Below are 12,822 nucleotides of genomic sequence, written 5' to 3' on the forward strand. Positions count from 1 at the left end.
TAGACTGTTTCTCTGATGTCTCTCAACCACAGGGGCCAGTCTACCCCAGCTACAGAGGCTGTGCTGTGATGCTCAACAGACTAGTTTGGGAAAGGTGTTGAAAACATTAACAGTTTTTCTCCCTTTTAGATATAAAACTGTCTCGAAAACATCTGTGGTATTTGTATTACCCCCCCCCCCCCCACACACACACACACACACACACACAGACACACACCGTGGAAAGACAGCTCCTCTGCTCCCGGATGATAGCGAAGCAGCCCAAGAAGCCTGTGACCACCACCAGCCCACCAGCTACGATGAGGATGTAGGCAGATACAGCGAAGGTGACGGAGGCCAGCAGACTCAAGTACTCAATCTTCTCCACCACCGTCCAGATGCCTACACCCAGAACTGCTGCTCCTCCCACCTGAGAGAGGGGTCAGAAACGATGTGAGTTATGGGTGATGCGGGTGTAGCCGGAGGTCAGAGGAGAGAAAAGATTAAGGGAGCAATAAAAGCAGGTTGACAAGGATCATAAAATGGAGAGAAACATGATGGAGAGGGAGGGAGGGAGAGAGAGAGACAGAGAGAGGGGGGAGATAGAGAACAAGTAGAGCAACAACATGTATAGTACAGGGCCACAAATGAGTTCTACAGAGAAGTTTCCCTTTGTGATGCAGAGTTTGTACATGAGCTTTTAAAACAAACAAATAAATATCAGGATCTGAACAGAGGAAAGTGTCCGAATGGTTTTAAATGTACACGCAAAAGGAACAAGAACATGAGAAACAAACGTTGTGACAAATAGTTTCAGTCCAAGGATCAACTAAAGACAAAAAAATCAGCACATATCTAGTGATGCTTTCTTCAGAAAGCTTTTCTGCAACAGTGTTGTATTCTGTCCATCAGGAGGCGCTGTGGGTTCAGGGTCATGGCAAAACTCAGGTGTTGCAAGCTGGTTTGATGAGGCATTACATTAATTCACCGCACTGCTACTGCAGTCATGTTCAACATTCCCTCTGCTGAGTCTTTAAGTTCTGTTTTTGATGGAATTTAGCAACCTTCAAGAATCCAAAGGTGACTCACATCTGAGTCGTATGGCCATGAGAAATCAAGCCAGGGAGGGGAAACAAGTAAAGCAACAACATGGGAGAACAACGGAAGACCTTTACATTTTTCATCCCTTTGAACACTAAAAAATACACGAGCGAAAGAGAGGAAAAAAAAAAAACAGGGCAGGAAACATACAGAGAAGTGGTCTAAAGAAGGGCTGTCAGAGGGCCATTTCAACAACTTCCTCACAAACACTGGTGGACCCGGCGAGGGGCGTCCAGATCTGTTCCTCTCATCAGTGTCACAGGCTCACAGAGAGGAAATGCCAGTGAGCGTCTCTCCCCTTCAACCTCCCCAAACAAAATCCCCCCTTTCCAAAAGAAAAAAAAAAAAAACAACAACAACAACAACCAAAAACTCAGATATAAACTGAAACTAAACTCCATAAATAAGTGCCTGTTACTTGTGATTAATCAGTCTCCTAAACAGTTTAGTCTGTTGAATATCCACAAATTCCTCATTTTAACATTTCTTGTAAACAAACACGCTGTATTTATTTCCCGCCTTTCCTTCCCTTTGAACGTTTACAGTAGGGGGCGAAATAATCACTTCGGAAATTGTCATTCATGCATGGATGCAGGAAACGTATTAACTGCTCATTCAAACCCCCCCCCCCCCCGAGAAGGAATTCATGCGAAATAACTTATGCAGAATCTAAGACGATGTCATTGACTGTGCTGCTGCTGTCTGTCTGCGTTTCTGCTCCGACACACAGACGGCGAATCGGATGAAGTAAGAGAAAGTTGAATGGTAGTGGACGACAAATCCACACAATAAAAGACTCACGTTCATCAAGCATTCCTACAGTGGTTTAAGGTAAAAGATTCTGAAAAGACACGCCCACGTGGCCACTTTTCTGCTGGCAAGGTAAGCGAATTCACTCACCAAGAGTAACTGCACAAGTTAGCAACTTTAGCATCTGACAGGTTCATGTTGTGATATTAAGTGTGTGACAACATCACCACAAGATCGACCACATGAATTGTCTGTCTTATTTCTGCTATTCCAACTTTCACCATATATGGTTAGTTGTGTCACTCTGGTAACCAGTAGAATAGATAAGCGCAGCAAGAGTGAGGGAGACACCTGCTGACCAGGAGGTGTAAATGTTGTCCGGTGCACCTTTCATGAAGTTATTGAACCACACAATTACAAACAAATGCAAATGAATTTTTTTAAATGTAAAAGATGCAAAAATAACTTTAAGCCAACTCTGGTGAAACTGCTTTTACTTGTGCACTTCACCTGCACAAGTAAACAAATCAATTTCTACTCATCCAGCGCACGATAAGCCACTTTCTGAAGACAAAAATGTGAAGAGGAGGGAACTCTGCCTCCTCCTGAGATGAGTTCTCGGCTGGAGAAAACTACAAGTCAACTTCAAGATAAAACTGGATGTATTTTCTCTGTAACATCACACACACACACACACACACACCCCAATTGTAGGTGCAGACTTCGATGATGTTTCGAAGCGACCCCAGACACTGTGTATATTTATTCTAAGCAACAAACTGCAGTAGTCAGTCATCAAGAGCGGTGCCAGAGAGGAAGTTCATTCCCTGCTGTACACCAACAAGCTAAAACAAAAAAAGGGAGCAAAATCAATGACTCACTTTGTGCCAAGTTCATAGCTCAGCCTTTCAGACCCTCTCTAATTTCGGTTTCTACACGGTGTCTTACCTCGTCTTTTTAAGAAACATTAAACCAGTTTCTCTTTATGTTTTAACATGGATTTTCATGGGTGGGATTTAAGGCAGAAGAGTAAAATGACTGGATGGGTTTTTGCAATTGTAGTCCAGTGTAACAGTTGGGCACTTATTGCCACTTACCCAGAAGAGAAAGTTGAAAACAAACAGCAGGTACTTAAGGCACACGGTTAGCCAGTCCTCCTGGTCATCCTTATAAACCGCCGTCATCTTCCTCCCTCTGGTTCAAACCTGAAAGGACGTATTTTAGGATTAATAGGATTCATTTCGCAGCAGAGTTACAGAGGGCTGCAGGGGTTGATGGCTAATGTGGAAGTTAGCATCGCTGCGGTTTTCCCCTCCACCAAACTCAGTGGGATTGTCACGTTCGGTTTCGGACTACTGTTGAAAATAAATTAACAAAAGTAACCAAGTAACAAATGCCGGTATCTTTGCTAAAACAACAATAAGCATGGGGCTTTCCAGATACTTTGGACATAAAGAAAAAAAATGTGTCTTTATTTAAATGGCCATGTATGACAATGTTAAATATACTATATATATATATATATATATATATATATATATATATATATATATATATATATTTTTTTTTTTTTTTTTAAATGAAGCAAGTTACTTAGCTTTCTTAGTTCCTTTATCAAGTCACATCGGTGCAAAAATGGTGAACAATCAACACAGAAAAGGTCAATGTTCCGGCCAGCAGAGAAAACTACAATATTGGTTGGCCCATAATGCAAATCTGTGATTTGTTTTGTTGCTGACTCTAAAATCAGTATCAGGCTAAAAAAAAAAAACATGTCAGCCAAACATTGATTCAAGATTGATGAGGGAGGTCAAATATGAGTCCAGCAATACTTTCTCAGGTTGAGCACAGGCCTGAACATTTCCCTTTGAAACAACTTTCAGTTCGCGGCTCCCATCCTTCCGCTAGTATCCAGGCAGGCGTTCAGTGACGCAGCATCCCAGACATCATCTTCAGCTGTTATGTCCTCCAACTACAGCGTTGAATAATTCAGAGCAGTCAACAGACCTCTGAATCATTAACTGAACTCACAGTTTCAGTTCTGTAAATAAAAGGGGCCCTGGGATTGGAGAGCACTTAGATGCATTAGATAGATCTACACTGCAGCCTTCAGCGGATGGCACCAAAAGATAAGGTAGCAGCTTTCTGTAGTGATGAGGTCGTCATATCAAGGCTGCACAGCTAGTATTCATCCAACCCCCCCCCCCCCCCCCCCCACCAGCACTGGATAATCTTTTTAACCTGTTCAGATACATTCAAATTAGTTATGTGAATCATTTAAAGTTGCTGCATATTTTCAAATATAAGTACAAAGGACACTGTTGGATATTTATTGATGCGCATGCAGCACAAAGATGCCAGATAAGAGCTTGTTTCACTTCCTGCAGCGTTCAACATAATCCTGACATCAATCGAAACTGTTCATGAGTGCTTCCGGAAGAAATTAGTCCCAATAAAAAGCTAAAACTGAGTGAGAAAACATGCTTTTGTTTAGTTTGATGCATAAACTGTATTAAATAAGCGTCTGTAGGCAGCATGATGTCACCCACTGCTTTGTGAAGTCGCGTTTCAAAGCCTCGACTTTGGCATTTTGGCCCTCTGCAATTTTTTTTCCATCTTCTGGAACAACAAAATCATAATGCGGATTATGTCACATTCTGCTAAACTGGGAAATAAAGCACTGCATCAGGTACCATTTCAACTAGTTTAGACTTCTAAAGACTTCCTGAATTTGCTGTATGATTTTTAGGTTTTGTTTTTATTTAAAAAAAAAAATCAACTTTATGGTCAGTTCAAATATACTTTCTTCCCCAGAGACAAACGAGAAGATAGATACCCTGCTCTCCTCTGCGCCTTCATTAGGGAGTCGAGACCCTCCACAACTGCCTGGATGCTAGTTAGCTTAGCACAATGAATAATAATGGGTGGTAAGTGTTAGCATACCTCTGTCAAGTCATTGGACACAAAGTCCAGGATCTTGTGGTACGTTTTTATTCATCTCAAAATTTAGAGATCATTTGTGGGAGTTTCTCTCTCTCTCTCTCACTCTCACACACACACACGCAAATCTTCCAGTGGAAGCAGAGAAAAGCTTAAATAAAACACGCAGTTGACATCTCAGCTGTTAGCAATACCAGCTAACAACACTACGTGGTATTTATCTCATCAAAATATCAACATGTGTTGGTGGAAGATAAACTACGACTTATTGTGAAAACAATCAAAACATCAATCCTACAAATTGGATATCAACAAAACATTCACATTATTAGGCGGCCATTTTGAATTGAGATTTCATGGTTCTTTGAGTTGAGAATTTTCAACTGGAGACTCGGATGAATTCTCATTCAACGTGGAAGTCAGAATTTCTATCATTTCATTGGCGTTGATGTGGTGCTACAGCAAATTACTTCGCCAATTTTTTTTTTGTCACTTAAGCAGTTCTGGCTACAGTACAATTCTCAAATTACAACATGTTGTAACTTAAATTGATATTTAATGCCAAATTTTATGCAGAACACTTTTTATATAAGTGTTTTTGGTGGATTTTGACATAAGAATGCTAACACTTCCCAACGGTTACCATTCATTGCGCTAAGCTAACTAGCGGTCAGCAGGAAGGGTTTTCTTGCTTGGCTTTATGAAGGACAGGAAACAAGTTGACCTGCTCATTGAATCACCACAGGTGTCCTTCGATCAAACGCAGGCCAAAAACCAGGCTAAACTAGCCCTGCTGAATCAAGCTCTTATCCCCAAACTTTCTCGCCCGCGTACCGCTCCTTCGTCGTGGTGTCACGTCGGCTCCTGCATCCAGATTAAACACAACCCCTCCACCTGCGTCGTTGATGCACCGGGACAAACTTTAACCGAATTACGTCACCGTTCCATGACAGACTAACGTTTTACATCTCATAGCCGGTAACATACTCACCAGACTGACGTTTAATTGTGAGAAATGTCTTCGTTTTGTCTCTGTTTCCGTCCAGCCGGAGTGCATGGCACCACAGCAGACAAGTCCAGCGGGTCTTGTTGCTCTCAAGCTGTCCGACAGCAGGTTTGTGTACATGCTGCATTTGGGTACACCTCGGATTTTTTTTGTATCACTCACACTCTCAGAAATAGTAGCCAAACATAATGTTGTTATAGACCAAGGATAACATCAGTTCTTCAACGAGAACACCAAAATTAACATAAAATAGGATGGCGGTATAGAATACAACACAATATTTGTTAACTTTTCTTTGTCAGGGCAAGATGCGCAAACTGCATTTACAAATTTTTACATATAATAAAGTATTTGCTGTCACAAAGACAGGAACACACTTACAATTTTAAAGTTAAACGCATTAATTGCCGTACACATCCAACTAAACTATGCAATAAGTTCACGTACACACAGTGATTGGCCCTACAGTTGTATGAGACAAACATCTCACATCATTATGTGTCTTTAGGGTACATTTAAAAGTAAAAATACCAACACCTCATGTATCAACTTATTATACCTTACCTTAAATGAATTAACTCTAAATTTATGAAACAGTTAAGAATGTTGTGTTGAGTGCTGACAGAACTGATCATATAATTTCCGACTGTAAATGAATGAAGCACAGTGTGAACTTGTGGAAAGGGTCAATGTGAGGTGAGAGAAGGAAAACAAAGCAGCTTCCTCCCTTCACCCCCACCGGATAGACTGAATACCACCGTGCCACTAACAGCATAACCTCGGTTACTGTGTAACCACATAAGAATTTCAGATAAATACACATAAAGATGAAGAGTTTGGAGAAAATATAAGAATAGAAGCTCTTTCAAGGAACACAGCTGGTGATGGTCGTGAGTTTTCAAGTTGCTGAGAAGACCGTGAAATGACTGCGGCTGATTTTTACTTCCATCCATCCATTTTCCCGCAGCTGCCTTCAGGCAAGAGGCAGGGTTTACCCTGGACGGGTCACCAGTCCATGGCAGGGCCAACACATAGAGACAGACAACCATTCACACTTACAGCCACACCTACAGTCAATTTAGAGTATCAAGCAGCCTCGTCCTCTCTTGATGTCTTTGGAGGAAGCTGGAGTACCAGAGAGAACCCACACAGGAACAGAGAGAACATGCAGACTCCACACAGGAAGAACCCTTGCCCCAGTCAGGGCTCGAAGCCGAAACCTTCTTGCTGTAAGGCGACAGTGCTGACCACTGCACCACCGTGCCACCTGATTTTTTATTTTTAAAATACTGTATATACGAAACGGAAAATGCTGAACCTTCTACAAGCAATAAACCATTAAACGTTTCTTTAATTTCCATTATCACGACATCAATAATTAGCATCCTGTCCCCTATGACAGCCCAGTGAACGAGCTTGATGACATCTCTATATAGTTATAATTCTGTGTGACCGTTAGACTTCCTCTTTGACCAAAACAGACTCTTTATGTGCTTCCATTTTCCCATTTGAGTAATTTGATAATCCTGAGGATTATTATACGATGCTGCAGGGTGAAGAATTCTGCAGCGTGGGTCTCCTAAAACAACCAGTGCAGGCCTGTCAATGCACGTCATCAAAATTTGTGTGTTTATTGTTAACATTCTGCGAGTGCAAAATTTCAGGGGTGTTATTTTCCTCGTATTCGCACAGATGAAACATGGCAGAGCAGAGAGAGAGAGAGAGAGAGAGAGAGAGAGATGTGGTTTCTTCCCGTGCCAGCTCATTTCTATGCCTGGCTAGTGCTCCTCTGCTGCTGGAGTTGGTTTATTACCTCACTTGCTGTGCTATATATATGGGGGGGGGGGGGGGGGGGCATCCAAATCCAGTGGAATGAGATAGCAAACATAATAATATGAGTGAATAATTAAAATAATAATAATAATCAGAAAAAAGGGCCTCCATTCATTAAAATTTCACTTTCTATTCGTGTGTTTGGATGCGTGCCTGTTGAGTTAGACTAGACAGCTGGGAGATGTCACACACACACATACACACATACACACACACACACACAAACGATAAAAAAAAAAAAGTGAAATGATCAGAACACGTGAAAATAATGAGTAAATGAAAACATTAACGTCAAGTGATGAAAGAATTTTGTGCTTTAATTGAGATGAATAGAATGACGCCTGACTACCCCGGGAGATCATGTAGTCATGTAGTCGGGAGGGATTGCGTCATTGCATTTTTTTTTTTTTTTTTTTTAGATCAAACGTGTTTTTTTTGTTTTTTTTACACTTTGAAAAGGAGTCCAAGTCATTCCTCCTACTTTCAGTTTCACCCTCAGTTTTCGTATGGATGACATCAACATGCGAAGGATCTTTTTTTATTCTTTTCGTCCAACTTCCAAACTTTACTAAACTGTTGCTGCCGGGTTCCTAGGGAGGAAACTTCGGGTCAGTTTGCTTGTTGTGCCTGACCTCTTGTGGTCACCTGGAAACCGCATAATGGAATGAGGTCTTAAAGGGACAGTTCACCCAACAAAAAAAAGTCATTGTCCACTCATACTTATGCTCATGGAAGCTGAGTGCGCTGCTTGATTTTAACAGGAAAAGTTATTGCAGCAATACATCATATAAGGGTAAAATGCCTACTGTTTAAAGCAATGACTGAATCAAATATTTTTTGAGTGAAATGTCCCTTTAAGAGATGCTGGTTGGTCACAAATGCAGCAGGATGATTTCAGATTTACAGTAGATACAAAACTTACATAAGAAATACGTCATCTGACCACACTTGCCAACGGCTCATGGGCTTCTTCTTCTTCTCTTTTTGTAAAAGTGGAGCTGAGCCTTTTTTTTAAAAAAAAAAAATTTTAAGCGGGGTTGTATGAGGTCATCATCTGTCTTACTTTAATGTAGATGTGGGACAATGCGTCCTCCTGCAGAGACCGCAGCAGCTCGCCATTGTATCTCTGTGGACTGTGGACACACACACACACACACACACACACAGATTTTATCCACCTAAATAAGTGCCTCCCTCCATGTAAACCCAGGTCTCTTCAGGAGTACATTCATAGCCACCTCCCTCAGCTGCAGGAGGCAGGGTTCCAGTTCCTAATTGAGCACGTTAGGACGGCTGCCTCCTCTGTAGATGAAAGCTTATGTAAGGTTCTGCACAAATTCTCTTGTTTAATTTGAGCACAGTTTCTTTTTGCAGATCTTCTCTGTCCATTGTTCCGTGAGAATAGCTGGCAGTTTTTCAAAGTCTTTTAATTGCAATTTTTTTTGTCCTGAAAATTCGCTTAATACTCAGGGAGAAATAGTTGCAGGATAAATGGAGAAGGCCGTCGCACAGCCGGGCAATTCAATACCCCTGTTTTTTTGTTTTTTTTTAAAGACGTCAAATTGCCCCCTGTTGTAGCTTGGTCATACAACTTCCTTCATATTCCTCCGCATGTTGTGTGTTAGTATTAATCCGCAGCAGCTCTACACTTATTCAAACAGCTGATCTGCGGTGCCGCAAAGAAGAACAATGTAGAGTTTAGGGTGTGATTGACACCCTGGGTGTGACCGAGATGAAGCACCCGAAGCAGAGGAGTGTGTGACATCGCACCGGCCACGTTGTCTTCTTTTATGCAGCCTGGGATCAAAAATGAGATGGATTATTCATGGAAACTGGAGTCGCAACTTGAGAAAAACAAATTGGATTTTGTGTGCACGCGTGCGTGCGTAACAAATGGAATTTGGTTTTAAATTCAGAAAGTGTATGATAAAAGGGCACCTGAATGTGGCTCTGGTAGAGAAATTTCTTGTCTTTTCTTTCTTTTTTTTTAACTTAATTGGTCATTCATTAATTCATTAATTGTCACAAGAGGAAATAAAGTGCCGGTTTATTTTAGCTATGGGGCTCAATTAAAAACATATTAAAGCCACATGTGAATGTGTCCAGTGACAAAGCAGTACAGGGAGTGTTTTAGGATGTGTGTGTGTGAATCGTGAGGATTTGCTTGTCTGTCTGCTGATTGTGCTGCTGCTGTCACTGTTTTTCCTCTGCGACAGGGAAGTGACGTGAGGTTTTTTTTGGGGAGGGGGGCATATTTGGGTGAAATCAATTCACTTTTTGTCTCCTGAATCAGCGCTGATGTCAAACGGGGACAAGCAGTTGTTGAATTGCCTTTGGGGAAGGTTTGTCTTCTCGTACTCCTTGGGACTTCGGGATATACGGGGACGTCTTCTTCGAGAGCTTCCCTTAAGATTCCAAATGAGATGTTATGGCTAATATTTTTATTATTATTATTATTATTTCTTGAGTTTTTAAGATTATTTTTCATGTACTTAAGTAGAATCAAACCATTTCAACAGATGAAAAGACACAAATACCAAAGATAGCACAAGGGAAATGGAGTCGAATAGACTAGCGAATACTTTTAAATATTACAGTATCTGTCTAAAATACAAAAATATTTACAAATTGGAAAGAATTCCGGGCGACACAGTACTGCAATGGTTAGCACTGTCACCTCACAGCAAGAAGGTTCCGGGTTTGATCCCTGGCTGGAGCACGGGGTCTTCTTGTGTGAGTCTGCATGTTCTCCCTGTTCCTGCGTGGGTTCTCTCTGGTACTCCAGCTTCCTCCCACAGTCCAAAGACATCAAGAGGGGACGAGGCTGATTGATACTCTAAATTGACCGTAGGCGTGGCTGTGAGTGTGAATGGTTGTCTGTCTCTATGTGTTGGCCCTGTGATGGACTGGTGACCTGTCCAGAGTGAACCCTGCCTCTTGTCTGAAGGCAGCTGGGATAGGCTCCAGCCCCCTGCGACCCTTAACAGGATAAGCGGTAGAAAATGGAGGGATGGAAAGAATTCCACGTTTTTAACCACTGGTGCTTTCATTCTCAAGCCGGAAAAAATACCTACAGGCAGTGATGAGGGGACTCACGCTGCCGTTGGTTCTGCAGAGCGAGAGGTTGATGGGAAATATTTGGATTCTGTTGTGTCGCAGCAGGAAGAAAATCGTTGACACTGTGCTAAGTTCTTTAGGTGGATCAAATCAGAGATGATCCCACAGAAAAATGTAATTCCCTGTTGCCACCAGGTGGAGCTATGAGCAATCTGCCCTAAATTTTAACGCGCTCTTCGATACTGCACCCCTCACCATGTTTGGTGGAAATAGGCATTGTAGTTTACCCTGCTGACGGCTGAACAAACAAACACAGAAAACACTATTTCTTTTGCAGAGGAAAGTACATGCTGCGTGTGTGTGTGTTTCCAAATACTCACACTCTGTTGTTTCACTGCACATTTCAAACACAAGCTGTACCCGCATTTCTGCTCTTAGCAAAAACATATGCTGGGTATCAAGTATGAAAGTTTGTGAGGTCAAAAGGTCAGGGGATTGGCACAGATGCCAGAGACACACAACCACCGTGCTGTATTTCTACTTTGACTTATATTTTTGCACACAGGAAGAGACAAAAGCAGTGAACTGTATTAGTCGTATTAATAGATGGGCGGTACGGCGGTGCAGTGGTTAGCAGTGTCACCACACAGCAAGGCAGCTGGGATAGGCTCCCCCCCCCCCCAACACACACACACACACACACACACACACACACACGACCCTCAACAGGATAAGCGGTAGAGAAAATGGATGGGCCAAATGAATGCGACCAGTGTTGTGCTCACTATAGAAACAATATCGCGTGGTTTGAATTCATCAAGACGAATATTTTCATTGATTGATTCCGTCATGCCTTTGACGCGTTATCAACTTTTGAGAGGTTAGCGAGTCAGTCAATAGTAATCAATGGTAATCTACCCACTGCCTTCACTCCTGACTCCTACCTATGTGCTCCCGCCTGCCCCCTCACTGGTGTGTGTGTGTGTGTGTGTGTGTGTGTACATGTGAGATTGAGTGGATATACACAGTCTCATGGAGTGCGATGTGTGGGACGATGTTCTTATGCACCACGGATGGAGCTCATCCATTACTGTGACTAAAACCTGGCCTGTTCCGTTGAGTTTTATCTTTATTAATTGGACACGAGCCTATTTCTATTCTCTCTCTCTCTTGCAGCAAACACCTTGCAATGATTTACTGAATCCTAATTTGATGCAGAATGACGTGAGGGAGCAGGAAGTGAGGATTCAACATGGACTTAATATCATATATTTACATATTAAGTCCGAAACAACTCTTACATTCTAAATTAATCTACAGAATCTTGCTTTATTCTTTTAAATACATCTCCTCCAGCATTAAAGATGTGCTCTCAGAGTCTCTACATGAGTTAAATTTAAAATTTGAGTTTTTCTGCAAGAGTTCCAGAAATGTGTTGAGGTGGTAAAGTGTAGGAACGACAGCAGCACGATTAGCGGTGACACAGTTGGTGTTCTGGGTTTAGCGGATCAAAGGGAAACATGTTGTGATGTCACTAAGGGGCTGGCGTGTTCAGAGGTTCCAGCCCCATCTCAAACGTTCTCTCAGAGAGAGAGAGAGAGAGAGAGAGAGAGAGAGAGAGAGAGAGAGAGAGAGAGAGAGAGAGAGAGAGAAAAAAAATCTTTATTTTTTAATTGCTTTTTTAAACCTGACTGATATAAAACAGTGCACGCCTCATATTTTGGGACATTCTCAACAGGTAATTTCTCCAGATTTGGTACAAACATCCAACTTTGTACTCAAGAAGGAAAATAAGATTGTAGTGGTCAAAGGTCAAGGTCACTGTCACCTGACATCTGTTCCATTGCTGAGGATGAGCTCTCTCTCCAGTACCTGGAGGAAACTTCATGAACATCTTGGCTACTTGTAATTTAAAAATCCATGCATTTGAAACACAAGATGCAAAATAGAATATATCGAATGGAAATCATCATTTACTGATACCTCTGTGTTACAACACTGATTCAGTGGTTCGGAAAGAAGAGGAAACATTGAACTAGTCGTCAAAATGACACAGAAGTGTAATTTCATTTAAAACACACACACACACACGCACACACACACACACACACAGGCTACACCTTTGTTATGTAAGCCAGAAGCTGCAGATATTCGCT

General features: G+C 41.8%; 1 protein-coding gene across 4 annotated transcripts in view; it reads right to left on the reverse strand.

Annotated features, from left to right (window-relative positions):
- Positions 1-5,877, reverse strand: part of tspan11 (tetraspanin 11) — a 41,166-nt gene extending 35,289 nt beyond the window's left edge. For all 4 annotated transcript variants that reach the window (XR_015112487.1, XM_086202027.1, XM_086202025.1 and 1 more), the window contains exons 1-3: positions 5,762-5,877; positions 2,928-3,035; positions 218-409 (exon numbers count right to left, since the gene is read on the reverse strand). Coding sequence is in view for 3 of the 4 variants with exons in the window: in XM_086202027.1 (XP_086058153.1) it covers positions 218-409; positions 2,928-3,014 (279 nt within the window). In the remaining variant the exon portion in view is untranslated. The remainder of the gene's footprint in view (positions 1-217; positions 410-2,927; positions 3,036-5,761) is intronic.
- Between the last annotated feature and the right edge of the window lie 6,945 nt (positions 5,878-12,822).

This window comes from Aulostomus chinensis, chromosome 4, assembly GCF_037954235.1.
Source record: "Aulostomus chinensis isolate RoL2024-O1b breed Wild chromosome 4, RoL_Achi_v1.0, whole genome shotgun sequence".
Classification (NCBI taxonomy): Eukaryota; Metazoa; Chordata; class Actinopteri; order Syngnathiformes; family Aulostomidae; genus Aulostomus; species Aulostomus chinensis.